The sequence below is a fragment of the Aquarana catesbeiana genome, linkage group LG02, assembly GCF_042186555.1.
Source record: "Aquarana catesbeiana isolate 2022-GZ linkage group LG02, ASM4218655v1, whole genome shotgun sequence".
In the NCBI taxonomy this organism is placed as follows: domain Eukaryota; kingdom Metazoa; phylum Chordata; class Amphibia; order Anura; family Ranidae; genus Aquarana; species Aquarana catesbeiana.
In genome coordinates, this window is record NC_133325.1 from 144344022 (window position 1) to 144361207 (window position 17186).

Consider the following 17186-nt stretch of genomic DNA (forward strand, 5'->3'; position numbering starts at 1 on the left):
TGCTGATAGAAGATCTGACGTGCTCTTAAGGGCACTTTCACACTCAGTGCCCAGGCGTCAGCGGTAAAGCACCGCTACTTTTAGTGGTGTTTTAGCTGCGCTTTTCAGCCGCTAGCGGGGCGCTTTTAAAGCCCTGGCCTTTCACATTGGAGTGACAGGAGAGGCGATTTGCAGGCTCTATTTTTAGCGCTATAGCGCCTGTAAAGTGTCATGTTCAGGCTCTGCAAAGAAAGCCATTGCTTCAACTTCTGTCTGCCAAACCACATCTAACCTGGACTAGGCCAATGAACAACCAACATTATCTGTTTTTTTATGACTGTGCTTTAACTGAGCAGTTGCCTTCTACCACACTCTTCAGTGAGATGCCCTAAAACAAGTTAAGGTACAAATCTCCTGAAAGGCTCTAATTTCCAATCATGTGCATAATCTTGTTGCTCAAAGCCTGGTCAGCCGAAGCTGCCTGTAAAAAGAGCCTCACACACATGCCCTTTAAAGGAGGAAAACGTTTTGGTAAGGCTCTTGAAAAATTCATCAAACATATCCTAGGAGGAAAGGTGGTTCTTCCCCAGCGGAATACACCAAAATCCCCTTCCTCAGGAGATTTTGCCTCCTCCAAAATGCTGAGCACCCTACAAAGCCCACCAGGTCATCCCCCCCAAAGCCCTCTTTCCAATGAAGGGACGCCTCCCCAGGGTTTGAGTTTTCCTATCCTGGGTCACAGATGTCGTAGACTTGTGGGTTCAAAGGGGTACAAAATAGTTCATAACGCGGAGTGGATTTTGTCAATGTAGCACCAATATTTAAAAAGGGCCCAAAATACATCCCTGGGAATTACAGACCAGTTAGCCTAACATCAATAGTATGTAAACTCTTGGAGGGGATGATAAGGGACTATATACAAGATTTTAGTAATAAGAACGGTATCATTAGCAGTAATCAGCATGGATTCATGAAGAATCGTTCTTGCCAAACCAATCTATTAACCTTCTATGAGGAGGTGAGTTGCCATCTAGATAAAGGAAGGCCCGTAGGCATGGTGTATCTGGATTTTGCAAAAGCATTTGACACAGTTCCCCGTAAACGTTTACTGTACAAAATAAGGTCCGTTGGCATGGACCATAGGGTGAGTACATGGATTGAAAACTGGCTACAAGGGCGAGTTCAGAGGGTGGTGATAAATGGGGAGTACTCGGAATGGTCAGGGGTGGGTAGTGGAGTTCCCCAGGGTTCTGTGCTGGGACCAATCCTATTTAATTTGTTCATAAACGACCTGGAGGATGGGATAAACAGTTCACTCTCTGTATTTGCAGACGACACTAAGCTAATCAGGGCAATAACTTCTCCGCAGGATGTGGAAACAATGCAAAAAGATCTGAACAAATTAATGGGGTGGGCAACTACATGGCAAATGAGGTTCAATGTAGAAAAATGTAAAATAATGCATTTGGGTGGCAAAAATATGAAAGCAATCTATACACTGAGGGGAGAACCTCTGGGGGAATCTAGGATGAAAAGGACCTGGGGGTCCTAGTAGATGATAGGCTCAGCAATGGCATGCAATGCCAAGCTGCTGCTAACAAAGCAAACAGAATATTGACATGCATTAAAAAAGAGCTGAACTCCAGAGATAAAACGATAATTCTCCCACTCTACAAGACTCTGGTCCGGCCGCACCTAGAGTATGCTGTCCAGTTATGGGCACCAGTCCTCAGGAAGGATGTACTGGAAATGGAGCGAGTACAAAGAAGGGCAACAAAGCTAATAAAGGCACTGGAGAATATTAGTTATGAAGAAAGGTCGCGAGCACTGAACTTTTATTCTCTCTGGAGAAGAGACGCTTGAGAGGGGATATGATTTCAATTAACAAATACCGTACTGTGACCCTACAATAGAAATAAAACTTTTTCGCAGAAGAGTTTAACAAGACTCGTGGCCACTCATTAAAATTAGAAGAAAAGAGGTTTAACCTTAAACTACGTAGAGGTTTCTTTACTGTAAGAGCGGCAAAGATGTGGAATTCCCTTCCACAGGCGGTGGTCTCAGCGGGGAGCATCGATAGCTTCAAGAAACTATTAGATAAGCACCTGAATGACCGCAACATACAAGGATATACAATGTAATACTGACACATAATCACACATAGGTTGGACTTGATAGACTTGTGTCTTTTTTTTTCAACCTCACCTACTATGTAACGCTACCCATTCACCACTTTCTTCTCCCAAATCTGACAAAATTTGCCCAAGGACAGTCAGATTTGCAGGATGGCCGGAACCATCTTTTTCCAGGGAGTAGTTGTGTCAGTACCTAGAGTGCTGGTTGAAAGGCTTCTTTTTAAACCTGTTCATGGTACCAAAACCCAATTTGTCCTACCCTGGACTCAAAATCCTTTAACTGATACCTTTTTAAATTCCAAAATTTGGCATGGAATCTACAAGGTCGGTTATTGCCTGTCGGAAAGGAGGGGAATACTTGGCATCTGTAGACATCCAAGATGTCTACCTGCATTTTGTCATTTGTCCTCATGAGCGCTTTCTATGCTTTGCAGTGGCAGACAATCACTTCCAGTTTGTCGCACTGCCATTTTGACCTTTTCTCTGTTTCCAGAGTATTCACAAAGGCCCTTGCACCTCTTCTTGCCCTAAGTTCTTAAGAACTTGGGGCATCAAGGTCAGAGGTTAGCTAGAAAACCTTCTTCCGAAAGACTTCTCTCGTTTCCAGCTATCTACAAACATCCACAAGGCTTTCAGATGGGTGAGTAGCTTCTTTGCAATTCTTTGATGTGATCACTTTTATAAACTTTTGGATGTTATTTTGAGGATGGAGTGGAGTATGCTGGTGATGTATGCTCTACCCTTTTTCTTAGGAGGAACTTCAAACTTTGCATCCAGACTTGAAGTGCTCGTTCACACCATACAAGCATGAAAAATTATGGGAAAACCACGATTTTTTTTTATTAGACATGCACCGAAATTTTTACGGACAAAAATGGTGTTTTCGCCATTTTGCTGATAGAGGAAAAAAGTCAAAAACACAGCGATTTTTGCCACAATTTTACTGTGCTTATAGTGTGTGTTTTTTGTTTTTTTTCACGGGTCTTGTGACTCAAACGTAACACGGGTGCGTTATTGCTGCATTTTCAATAGGGAGATGTGTTATTGGTGCAGTTTTTTTTTTTTTTTTTTTTTTTTTCTGACACAAAATGCAGCAAGCAAGATTTTTAACACCACAGGAAGTGCACCGGACCTTTGTGAAGACATACAATTTAAAGAGATGCATTTTTCTTGAGCTTTTCTTGCGCTAAAAATCCATAATATTAAATATATAGATAGATAGATAGACATGAACATGTGAATACGGCGCATGAAAATTAGAGGTGCACCGAATTTAAATGTTGGTACCGTAACTGCAGGATGCACTTGGCCAAAAAAACTAAACTATATCTCTATCTATATAATATAGTCTCGGTTTTTCGGCAAAGTGCATCCTGCAGTTTTGGTACCAACATTTCCATTCAGTGCACCTCTAGTTTTCATGCGTGTTGGTTTTGTGCCCTATTCACATGTTAATGTTGTGTTTTGTTTTTTGTTTTGTTTTTGTTTTTTGTTTTTTTGTGTGAACAGGGCTCATTTTATTCTCTATGACCTCTGCTAAAAAAAAAAAAAAAAAAAAAAGTGTTTGGGATTTCTAAGTAATTTTCTAGCAAAAAAAACACTGATTTTTACATATGAGAGAAGTGTCAGAATTGACCCCTAAGCAAGTGGTTAATGTCAGCTGCTTTGCGCAATTCATTTTTTTCCTGATGCTGTTTTGAGTGGCAGTGCATGGCATTGGAAAGAATGGCATTGTGGTATATGTGAATGCTCAAGTTGGTGACAAGATATAGTGGGTCCAAGCAAAACGAGCACAATGGCACCTCTCTAGTAATAGATGGTCCATCCATTGTGGTGGAGTGTAAATCCATGTGGGGTCACCTGGAGCACCTGAAAGCGATCACGTTTTTATCTGTAGCACCTGTTCACCAACTTGTTTTGTTTTTGTTCGAGTAACTCCACTATTGTTGAGAAAAAAAAAACATTCCCCTCTGGGTGATCTATGTACATTGCAAAGATTTTGACAAATTGTGTTGCAGTCTAATGGGAATGGCTTCATAATTTTTGACCAGCTGCTTCAGAATCGGGGCTCTAATGAGGAAAGTTGCAGGGTCTCCATCCTTTTTTTTAGATATGATTTCCTATTGGGAGTATCTCCCCAAAAATGACAATTTTGGGGGCGTGGCCAAGCGATGGCAGAGTGAGGACGCACACCTCGGAGCTCTGTGCAGGGAAGCCCTGAGAACGGACAGTAATCTTGCCTAGAGAGAGCCGAAATTCATGCCAGGGGACCGCAAACACCCGCTGGATTTGGGGGTACAGAAGGGTTCGGAAATAACCCATTATTTCCTTCGGCAACACGCCGCCGCTTCCCCCGCCACCTCGGCCAAGATGGCGCCGCCTCGAGTGCCTCCGACGAACGCTGCCGCTTCAGCTAAGAAAAGCACCCAGTCGGGAACGAATCCAGGAGGAGACCGTCCCGCTTCAGATGACAGGTCAGCATCTCCTATTCTCTCCCCTGTGATCCCCACCACTGACACTCAACTTAGCTGCAGTCATACAAGGGAGACAGGCGGTAACATGGAGGAATCCCTAAGAGACATTGTGTCTGGTCTGCCTACAAGACAAGATCTACAGGAAATGGCAGCATCCATTGTCAATGCACTCTCCAGGGAACTACATGACTTGCGCCAGCAGGTAAACACTGTAGATGAAAGGGTCACTGTTTTAGAGACCTCAGCATCCACATCGGACGCCCGGATTGCCGCTATAGAACAGGAACAGCGTGGCTTTCGCCGCCATCTTGTGGACATACAACTTAAGCTGGATGATGGCGAGAACAGGAGCAGACGTAATAATTTGCGCCTCCGCGGCATCCCTGAAGCCACCATGGGATCAGATCTCCGTGCAACGGTGGCGGCCATCCTGAACCAGGTCCTTGGAAAACCACCGGCAGCGGAACTGGAGCTGGACAGGGTCCACCGCATCCCAGGCCCCAGGACTCCCCCCGCAGCATCTCAAGATCCTGATGCCACAGACCTCCCACGGGATGTTCTGTGTAGGGTACACTTCTTCACCATAAAGGAGGAAATCATGCGGTTGGCCTGGGAGCGCGGCCCCATTGACTTTGATGGCGCATTGATCCGGATCTACCCGGATATTTCCAGGCAAACAAGGAAAATGCGAGGCCTTATGAGACCACTGCTGGAGGTCATCCGGGCGGCAGAGGCGACTTACCGCTGGGGCCACCCTTTCCACCTAATTGTGCGAAGGCAGGGAGTAGAATTCTACCTACGCTCTCCAGACCAACTTCCAGACCTATTCAGCTTCCTAGCCAAACCCCCTGTTAGTGTCCCCAATTGGTTTGACTACCTGTTGTCACTGGAGGCCTTGGGCCCACCTCTGCCCAGGCCACAGCGTTCCCGTAGGCCACGCTCGCGAGCAACCAGCCGAGAGACTGCTAGACCTCACCCGAGGTCCGCCGAAGCGTAACTTCCTATCTTCCCTCAAGACCCGGTAAGACCAGATGAACGCTCATGTTACATCACCCCACTGAACTTCCAAGATCATTAAAACATACTTTCCAAGTGGCTTGTAAAGCTGGGTTCCTGGGTGTCTTTCTTGGGCCTGTCTAGACTACCTTACCTTGTGTAACCTCAGGAATAATGACCCTCGGATATACCTACAACTTCCACTCCGGAATTAAGGGATGTCGGCCATTACCCACCAGCTTAATCATTAAGGGGCCGGACTGTCGCGGACTCGTGCCAAGCCTTGTCTGGCACTACGCCTCCATCGCACAGGCTCACTACCAGTGATGGATGAGGGAGACGGATGCAACAGGGAGACCAGTGACTTAGACCCCAGCCATGGCACCTCAAGATGGATACGCAGAACTTTATCACCGCCCGGAAAAATTGGCCCTCCACTCCCAGATAAGTGTCCTGAGGGCCTGGTCTGTTTATTTGCCTACCTTCCATTTGGCCCCATGTTTGGTTATGTACCCCCCCTATTTGCTAAACAACTTAGTAGCTATACGGGGCACCCCTGGGACCCCTCACTCTCCCTAGCTTCGTTCTGAAGTATGTGCAGGTTGTCATGCATTAGGAGGGGGAGGGAGGCTCGGGGCCGTAGTGGGTAACAATCCCAGGGACATGACAATAGTTGATGACGTACCTTTTATGATATGTTATGTTTTGTTGTTCAATTTCTTACCGCTCTTCTACTACATTGTTTTATCACTACACTGTATTATATTTACGCTACTGGTAGTAACCTCGCCTTTCATGATTCGCCCCGGTACCCCCGGGTGGGAAGGTGAAGGACTCTTGATGCTGGTGTTGCGGGCCTGGCCGGGGGACGTTGGGGCGGACCCCACTGGTAATGGCTATTGCCTGTGTTGGCAGGGGGGGATCGGTCTGACGTCCATGAGCCTCCTGGGAGCACCTTCATCTAGTGGTCGCGGCAGAGGATGTTTTTGTCAGCCATGATGCAGGTACCAACCACTGAAGGGTTTTTTCAGCTGTTATGGTTCTTAAGTTAGACACTCTATAATTCTCAGAGGCGCTACCCCCTCACATCTCCACATATTTTGTCTATTTAAATCACTGCCTAAACTCTATTTACTTTAGAGTAGATTACAACGCTCTTTTCACCCCCACATTAGGGCGGACCCCTGTGTAGACACCTTAGTGTACACCAGGGGCCCATAATCAGTCTAAGACAAACCGTTTACTCCCCCTACCCCATCCTTCCTCCCCTCCCCTTTCCCTCTCCCTCCTCTCCCTCCCCTCTGGCCTATTTTCTCAAATTCTTACCCTCTGCCTGTGGGGGTGTCTGCTGTTGGGACTTTCCCACACGCATATTGACTTCCATTTCCCTGCCAGAAGGCATGATGGGCCACCTAAAGATTACCTCGCTAAACGTGCGTGGCCTTAATGTGCCAGAGAAGCGCTCGCAGCTTTTGACTGACCTGCGCAGGGGCAAAACACATGTCGCTTTTCTACAGGAAACGCTCTTCCGTGCAGACTCCATACCCAGGCTGACTAACGGGGCCTTCCCGGTAGCATATCATAGTGTCTCTCCGGTCTCCAAATCGAAGGGGGTTAGTATTATCTTGGCCAGGTCGGTTCCTTGGGTGTTTGAGGCACAGCGAGCGGACGAGCAGGGTCGTTTTCTTCTCCTAAAGGGAAGAGTGTCCGATCTGCGGGTTACCTTCGCAAACGTTTACTTTCCCAATGTTAACCACCCCCAATTTCTACGTAAGCTTCTTTCGGAGCTCCTGGAGTTCTCGGAGGGGATGCTTATTCTCGGCGGAGACCTTAACTTCGCCATGGATCCAGCCATGGACGTCTCGCGGGGAGCCTCACATCTGTCTTACTCCTGCCTGAGGCGTCTCAAGGCAGACTTGCACACCCTACAACTTGTTGACCCTTGGCGGCTGCTCTATAACCAAGATAGAGACTATACATTTTACTCTCAGGTGCACCACACCTACTCGCGGTTAGATTACATATTGCTGTCACATAAAGATCTTGCCAAGGTAGTCTCTACATCCATTGATGTCATATCCTTCTCGGACCATGCCCCCATTCACTTGGTCCTCCAGTTGGGGCCAGTGATTCGGTCTCCTCCCTCTTGGCGACTAAATGAAGCATTGCTTCAATCGGAGGAAACACGTGCGGAGCTACTGAGAGCGCTGCGGGAGTACTTCTCCGTCAACGAGGGATCAGTCCCCAACCCCCTTGTGATATGGGAGGCACACAAGACAGTAGTGAGAGGGATATTAATCAAAATAGGGGCCCGACTTAAACGGGACAGATTGAAACGCACGGAGGAACTAATTGCACTGATTCGTAAGCTGGAAAGTGTACATAAGGCTAGCCTTGCTCGTACAACCTTTCGGGATCTACAGAGGGCTCGGGAGGAGCTTTGCACTCTCCTCTTCCAGAAGACCAAACAGAAACTAGCATGGGCACGTCGTACTATGTTTGAGTATTCAAACAAACCAGGGTCACTTTTGGCCAGAGCCCTGCAGGGCCCTCGCACGAAAACATACATCCCACACATACAGTCGTCTACAGGACAGAAGCTAAATACCTCCTCAGAAATGGCGGAGGAGTTCCGCTCCTTCTATACAGGCCTCTACAACCTAGACAGATTGCAACTCACGGGTTCCCCTGGGGAGGGCAGGCATACCCCTCAATCTTATATAGCTGCCTCAGGCATGCCATCACTACCTGAAGAGGTAAGGGAGGAACTGGACGAACCCTTGACTGTAGAAGAACTGGGAGTTGCTTTGGCCTCCTCAAAACCAAAAAAGGCCCCTGGCCCCGATGGTCTAACCCCAGTGTACTACAAAACCTTCTTTGACTTACTGGCGAAGCCCTTAGTTTCTGCCCTCAACACCCTTACGGAGGGGAACCCATTCCCCATAGACACCCTTAGGGCCTACATATCCCTCATCCCGAAAGAAGGTAAAGACCCACGACTTTGTGGGAGCTATCGCCCAATTGCCCTTCTGAATTCGGATCTCAAGCTCTTCGCAAAAATTTTAGCCAATAGACTGCTCCCCCACATTCCGAATCTGATTGATTCATAGAGACCAGGCTGGTTTTGTACCGCTACGTGAACCAAGGGACAATACTATAAGAGTCATCAACCTGATACACTCGGCGAGGATCACCAAACGGGCCCTTCTCCTGCTGTCAACTGATGCGGAGAAGGCCTTTGATCGAGTTGACTGGTCCTTCATCCGGGCAACTCTAGAGCACATAGGCCTTCGTTCCTCTATGCTACGGTGGATCCTTTCCCTATACACGCACCCCACCGCGTCGGTTAGGGTAAACGAGACGAGGTCAGACTTTTTCGACATCCGGAATGGCACACGTCAGGGATGCCCCCTCTCCCCTCTGATCTTTATCCTGTCCCTAGAACCTCTTCTGTGCATGATAAGGGCAAACCCAGACATTCTAGACTATCCGAAGCCCTCGGGACCCCACAAGGTGGCTGCTTTTGCAGATGACCTAATTTTCTTTCTAACAGAACCCCTTACCTCTCTCCCTAACCTGCTTGGATCCCTTCAAGAATACGGTAATCTCTCATCGTTTCAGATCAATCTGACAAAATCCTCCATTCTCAACATAACGGTAGATAAGGGAAATGTCCAACGTTTACGCGCGTCCTTTCCATTGAAATGGGCAACCAAGCATATACGTTATCTAGGAGTCGACATCACCTCAGATCCGGCTGAACTGTACTCGGCTAATTATACCCCTTTACTTCTACGCCTTAAAACTGACCTCCTGCACTGGCACTCTTTGACGCTGACATGGTTTGGCAGATGTAGCGCTCTCAAAATGACTTTGCTACCAAGGGTGCTATACCTGTTACAGGCGCTTCCCATCCGACTACTGCCAGCATTCTTTAAACAAATCGACTCCATGTTTCGGGCTTTTGTCTGGTCCCACCACAAACCTCGTGTTAGACTCCAACTTCTTTATCTAACAAAAAGCAGGGGTGGGGTTGGTCTGCCGGACATAAAGGCTTATTACAGAGCAGTCCACTTAACTAGGTTGGTGGACTGGCACTGTCATGCAGAGGCAAAGCACTGGGTCGCCATGGAGGAGGAAGACTCTGGGGGGTCGGCCATGAGTTGGCCCTGGATTGCCTCACCACTCCCAAAGGAACTAGTGGAGCACCCTACCTTGGGCAGCACCCTAACAGTGGTTAGAGATGCTTTTCGGCGCTCTTCAGTGTCCCCGCAGCCATCTCCCATGGTTCCGATTATAGGTAACCCGGAATTCAGAATCCACAACTTAAGCGACTGGCAATGGGCACTAAATGCCGCCTACACGATTTTTTGGGACCCAATGGCCAACTTTCCTTAGAAGCTGGAGCATTGGTGACAGACCCCCCCCCCTAGACTTTTGGAGTGGCCTCCAGCTGCGGAACTTTCTGCGCAGCTGTCTGAGGAAACCAGGCATTACCCGTAATCTCACTGAACTGGAACTCATTTGCCAGCGTAGGGAACCGATTCGACATTGTCTCTCACTGATGTACTCATCCTTAACCCAACCAGAGGAAGGGTACGTTCCTCAGTTCCTCTCCAAATGGGAGGCGGAGCTGGGAGTCCAATTCACTGGGGTGCAGAGACAAAAAATTCTCTACTTCGCCCAGAAATCCTCAATTGCCACTAGGGTTCAGGAAACCTGTTACAAAATCATGACACGCTGGTACAGAGTCCCTGCCATCTTGCATCGTTTCTTTCCTCAGGTGCCCAGCTTTTGTTAGCGCTGTGGCTCTGAGGAGGGGACGATGCTACACATCTTCTGGTCTTGTTCCAAGCTTGCCCCATTCTGGCACGGAGTGACACGCACGGTCGGACATCTTGCCGGTGTTTCCCTGGAAGACGATCCTGCAGCCTGCTTGCTCCATCTATCAGAACGACCCATTAAGAAATATAAGACCTCTCTCACCATCCAACTTCTGAATGCCGCAAAGGCCTGCATCCCTCTTTACTGGAGATCGGAGAGACCACCGACACTATCCATGTGGTTTGCTAAAGTAAACGAATTAAGGGATATGGAGGATCTTACTGCCACCCTGCACAATAGAGAGGAGACCTTTCGAGAGACCTGGAGACCCTGGCAGCACTTTATTTACACGGAAGCCTATTTTCAAGAAATGACACAATCTAGCTAACTCCGCGGGTTGGCACCATCTCTCAGGCAGAGGGCACCACCCTTTACCCCGTTATATTGCACCTCTACATTCTTTCTTTTTTCGTTTCCTCTGTACTAATTCACTCCTTCCCCTCTACTTACCCTCCTGTTCCCCCCCTTCCTTCTGTATTTCCCCACCCCCTCCTACCCCGTTACATTTCTCTCCTACCCCGGGGGACACTAGTCTCTATATTATGCATCCTCATACTTGGGTTTCTCCACGGCCCAGATATAAAGGAAATCTTGTAGATCATTACCTGTTCAATATGTCCCAGGTATGGGTTTTACAGTCTTTTTGCCCCCTTGTTACCAACTATGGAAAAAACATTGTATCCCACTGAGTGACAATGACTAGTAGACAAGGAAGTTAGACATAAGCCAAACAATTCAGAACCTAGAGCGCCGCTCAGATCTCATCCACTGACAGTATCGATAATTCGGGGGACCACCCCCACATACTTTAACTGTGGTGCTTGTTTTAATAACCAGATCTGTCGATCTTGTTGGTTTCTTTTTTGACATAACTGTTTGCAATCATTTACCTGTATCACACTTGCCTGTCTCTTACATTGTTTTACAACAGATTATGTAACTGTCTGCATTTGCTCAGTGTCAAAATAAAGGAATTAAAAAAAAAAAAAAATGACAATTTTGTTGCAGAGGATGCCAGAAATCTGACTTGTATCTTAGTGCAGACTTTTTGGAAAATCGGTGAGCCAATCACGCAAGCAGGAATTGTTTCTGCGGGGCAATGTACAGAACATGTAGCCTTATAGTATTGCACTTTGCAGAAAATTACAGAGCTACAGATTGAAAAGAAAAGGTCATTTTTAATAACGTTCAATTACAATATAACTTGTGTCGTAATTGTATGTGCTATATTTTTTTTATTTGCTAATTTTTTTTTTCCCATGAAAGTGGAGTTACCCTTTTAAGTAACTATTTGAAATGGACTTATTGTTACATTAGTTGTGTTCTCCTGGTGTGTGTTTTTTTTTTTTTTTTTTTTTTTTTTTTCTTTCAAATTTCTGTACTTTTACATGTGCAGTGTAGTCATTTTGATTCACATTTTTGGCAGCACGGCCTATATACTCATTTATAGGGTTGATGAATGTGGAAGACACATTTTGAAGACTACAGCATCCCTAATCGCATTCATCTGTGTTATCTTTTTGTTTGTGTCTGTGGGGCAGAGCTTTCATTGTTATTTAAGGTCCTGATTAGGTGGTGTAAACATCCTTTCCTTCTTTCTCAGATGTATGAAAACTTTGTTGAAGAAATTGATGCTGTTGACAATGGAATATCACAGTTTGATGGGGAGCAGCGCTACAATATATCCACTACTCTAAGTTCCAGAGTGGCACATCTCAACCCACGCTGGAATGAACTAGAACAGGACACAGAGGTAATAGGTAGACCATAGTAAGATTTAGAGTGTTGCATTTTTGTATTTATTAGGTGAGGGCTGGGCATCTGTAAATCTCAGGAAAGCCTCCCGACCTATTCATTTGTTCAGGAAAGGTCTATACAATTTGGATGTTTCTGGCATGTAGCTATTTTTCCCTCAAGGTAATGCTAGCGTAAGGGGCACCTGCTGAAAGCGTAGCTATGTACATTACAATTAAGCCTGTCTGTGCAGAAAACTTCTTGAAATGTTCTTTTGTTGGTTGGTCCCCTCTCACCTCTGTGTGGGTGAACACTGAAGTGCAGGTACGTTATTAGGTTTACTATATATGTGCCTTAGGATGCCACACACAGAATGACAATGTATCATAGCTTGTATGTACTGTGAATTCCCTAATGTTGTGGTAATGTGTTGTAACACATGTTACTGAAATGAAAAGGTGTGACTCAAGCTTTGATAAACAACATGTAAATACAGAACAATAGACTGAATTGTAACTTTACAATTGCCTAATACCTGATGGGGCACCTTGACTGATGCATAGGCTTTTTTTTTTTTTTTTCTGGGAAAATAGCATTTAAATCTAATAATACAGTTAGGTATTCCTTATATTTTTGAAACTCTACTTTGCTAGAGATATATATATTTTACAGGGCTCAAAATTTCATGTCCTGAGCTACTAGTCGGGCCTCGAAGGTTACTCGCCTCCAGTTGCCCAACCAGCCCCTACCCTGCCCCACCCCTAATCACGCCCTCATAGATTATCTCTTGAAATTACACTTAAATGTTTTATGCAGCATTAAGTTATAAAAATAATTCCCCCCCCCCCCAGTGCAGACTGTGTCCCCCATGCAGCCTACTTGTGCAGCGGAAGAGAGGGGAGAGCCACCGCCTGGTTGATTAGAGCGCTGGAGAACAAAACAGCTTTTATTTCAACAGCTGTGTGTTTCCTGCCACGTGCTGTCATGTACAGCCCCTCCCCCTTGTCCGGGCACTTTGATAGACAGACCCGTCCAATCCCGGTGGGGAACACACAGCTATTGAAATGAAAGCTGTTTTGTTCCCCAGCGCTCAACCAGGCATCGGCTCTCCCCTCTCTTCCCCTACGATCGCTGGGAGAATGGCTCCCATACCATCCAGGCTGCCAGTGGTGCTCGTAACCCGGCAGCCCACACTCGCCAACCCTCAAAATGCGAGCAGGCGAGTGGATTTTTTTGAGACTTTATATATATCTATCTATAGATAGATATATCTCACAACAGTGAGTACACCCCTCACAGTTTTGTAAATATTTTTTATATCTTTTCATGTGACAACACTGAAGAAATGACACTTTGCTACAATGTAAAGTAGTGAGTGTACAGCTTGTATAACAGTGTAAATTTGCCGTCCCCTCAAAATAACTCAACACACAGCCGTTAATGTCTAAACCGCTGGCAACAAAAAATGAGTACACCCCTAAGTGAAAATGTCCAAATTGGGCCCAGTTGCGCTGCAGCATGGTGGTAAAGACCATACATCGGTTTAACAGGACAGGTTCCACTCGGATCAGGCCTCGCCATGGTCGACTAAAGAATTTGAGTGCACGTGTTCAGTGTCATATGCAGGAGGCTGTCTTCAGGAAATAGATGTATGAGTGCTGCCAGCATCGCTGCAGAGGTTGAAGGGGTGGGGGGTCAGCCTATCAGTGCTCAGACCATGCGCAGCACACTGCATCAAATTGGTCTGCATGGCTGTCATCCCAAAAAGAAGCCTCAGCTAAAGATGATGCACAAGAAAGCATGCAAACAGTCTGAAGACAAGCAGACTAAGGATATCAGATGGCAGCAACCAGGTGAGGAGTCAAAAAGACAAGTGTGTCTTGCCTAAAGTCAGGCATGGTGGTGGGAATGTCATGGTCTGGGGCTGCCTGAGGAGCACTGGGGAGCTGCAGTTTCTTGAGGGAACCATGAATGCCAACATATACTGTGACATACTGAATCCGAGCATCATCCCCTCCCTTCAGAGACTGGGCTGCAGGGTAGTATTCCAATATAACGACCCCAAACACACCTCCAAGACAACCACTGCCTTGCTAAAGAAGCTGAGGCTAAAGGTGATGGACTGGCCAAGCATGTCTCCACACCTAAACCTTACTGAGCATCTGCGGGGCTTCCTCAAAACAGAAGGTGGAGGAGCGCAATTTCTTTATCATCCACCAGCTCTGTGATGTCGTCGTAAAGGAGTGGAAAAGGAATCCAGTGGCAACCTGTGAAGCTCTGGTGAACCCCATGCCCAAGAAGGTTAAGGCAGTGGTGGAAAATAATGGTGGCCACACAAAATATTGACACTTTGGGCCCCAATGTGGACATTTTCACTTCGGGGTGTACTCACTATTGTTGCCAGTGGTTTAGACATTAATGGCTGTGTTGAGTTATTTTGAGGGGACAGAAAATGTACACTTTTACACAAGCTGTACACTCACTACTTTACATTGTAGCAAAGTGTTATTTCCTCAGTGTTCACATGAAAAGATATAATAAAATATTTACAAAAATGTTAGCGGTGTACTCACTTTTGTATGTGTATATATTCACATCAATGCCCTGCACTAGGTGATATATAATTCTACTTTCACCTAGTGCAGCGCATTGATGTGAACTAGGCTAGTTGGAAGTAATGAATTTCAGCTAGTCGTTGCATTGAACATACTTGGTATGAAGGTGGGCCCTTAAATGGCCAGGTAATCAATAACCATAACTTACAAATGGGAGCAATTTTATAATTTATTTTTTCCAAACTATGCCTTGCAGGTGGGCTTTAAAAAGGCTATGGAATTGGCTGGAACAGAGTTTGTGTCTCGTCTGGACTTTTATCATCGCTCCTGGCTACCAGCTCGTGCTCTGGTTGAGCAAGCCATCAGAGAGAGACTACAGGTTTAGTACATGAACTGTTCTGCAATATGTGGGGGGGTTGTAACAGTATTTCACTTTTTTCTTATCACTGTTTTGTTTACAGGGCTTCTCTCCTGATTAAAGAAACAACACATAAAAAAAAAGCACCAGCCTAGTGCAGTAAAACACATACGTAAAGTGTGTTCACAAACACCAGTAGTATTCAGGCATCTGCAACTAGAATGATTAAAATCAGATTCTAGAAAAAAAGAACAGCACTAGCCTGCAGTGGGGCTGCCAGAGAAGTAACACTCTTAAATGCACTTTCATAGACCCTGCTTTTTGGTGGTGGTGGTGGCGGCGGCATCCTAGTAGCTAGGAAACATTGCACAGGTTCTCTGACAACATGTTAAGGTGGCAAGCCCAATATCGTAATCGTACAGGACACAGGCAGAGTATTCATGAACCATAAGTTAAATCCATGTGTCTTCAGGTGATCAGACACTGGCTTTTAACCCTGAGTCCTCAGTTTGTTCTACTGTCTGAAGGTGATGGAGTTTTTTCCTTCAGAGAGAAAATCGGCATTAGCTTAACTAGTTTATTATTTTTCTTTAATAATCCTTGATTTTCTTTAGTCAACACCTGACTTTCTTCTAATGCCTACATAGAAGTGTATCCGGGTGGGCACAACTTTTGTAAAACTTTGAGTCATTCCCAGACCCCACACCGTGGGGACAACCTCTAATGTCACTTCGGGCACTGAATCCTGCATGTGCACTCACCTTGGCGATTGGTGCAAGATGTTGTTAGCTGCAGAGTGCTGTACAGGACCAGGGTTCATTGCTATGGAGCCCAGTCTGAAGACGCCTTGTTTCTCAACCAGAGTCTGATCCCAATATGCAAGTCCTAGAAGACGCAGAAGGGAATGAAGAGGATGTTAAGGTAGTATTGAAGGAAGCTGCGAAAGATCTTTATTCCTCAGAATGTCACTATATTTAAGAATATATTATTATTATTATTAAGGAGAAAGCAAAAAAAGTTCCAAAGAGATAAAAATGCATATGAGCAAACAACACTTTAAAAATAAAAAAATTGTGACAGTCCAGGTGTTGAGTACCGTATTTTTCTGACCATAAGACGCACTTTTTTCCCCCAAAAAATATGGGTGGAAATGTCTGCATCCTTATGGCGCGAATATAGGACAGGCACTGCCCCCCCCCGGCATCGCCGCCGGCATCACCGACCCCCCCCCCCCCCCGCCGTGATCGCAATGCTAGTCCCAGAAGACAGGCATCCCAGGCCCCCACGAGTGCCGGAAGATCTCCCGGCCTGACACCTGCTGAGGAGACAGAGCAGCCCGAGCAATGGCACAGGTCCGGCTGCGTTTATGGCAATAGTTAGGCTGCATTAATGGTAATATCCAGGCTGCATTAATGGCAATGGTCAGGCTGCATTTCTTTGACACGGGTCAGGCTGCATTTCATGGGCACTGGTAAATATTTTAGTACACCATTTGGTTCAGAATATTTTTTTTTTCTTGTTTTCCTCCTCTAAAACCTAGGTGCGTCTTATGGAGCCAAAAATACGGTAATTTCTCATATTAAAAGACAGTTCATATTATTGAAGCAATGTTCCACCTTCACCACACCTTGTGATTCCACTCTCTCTATAGGAATTGCACTCACCAGACTCCTAATAATCAATCGCCTTAGTGAATAAATCCAGCTTTGTCTCAGGAACGAAAGGTAACCGACAGATATGGTGTCCTGATCCTGAACTCACCCGCAATCCTCTTATTCCACTCAAGCATATAGAAGGAAAAGGAATCCTCATAGTGTGAAACTGCAAACTTTTATTGTTCCAAACACCCTACCCTTAAGCTATTGCACTTACACAAAAATTTAAAACAGCACTCAGGAAAATCATGCACTGCTGGTGAAAGCAGTTCCGATAATCTCACCACCTCAAAAGGAGCCGATCATTCATGGTGGTTACTGGGAGCGACTCAAAACAAATCCCTAATGCAGCAAGCCATGTGGTCTCCCCTAGACGCGTTTCAACATTCTGTCTTTGTCAATAGGCCTATTGACAA

The 17186-nt window shown here is 46.0% G+C and overlaps 1 protein-coding gene across 1 annotated transcript in view; it reads left to right on the plus strand.

Annotated features, from left to right (window-relative positions):
• Window positions 1-17186, plus strand: part of MYG1 (MYG1 exonuclease) — a gene marked incomplete in the record, with an annotated part of 31671 nt that overhangs the window by 10068 nt on the left and 4417 nt on the right. The window contains 2 exon segments of the mRNA XM_073613586.1: window positions 12072-12221; window positions 15014-15136. Coding sequence (XP_073469687.1) covers window positions 12072-12221; window positions 15014-15136 — 273 coding nt within the window.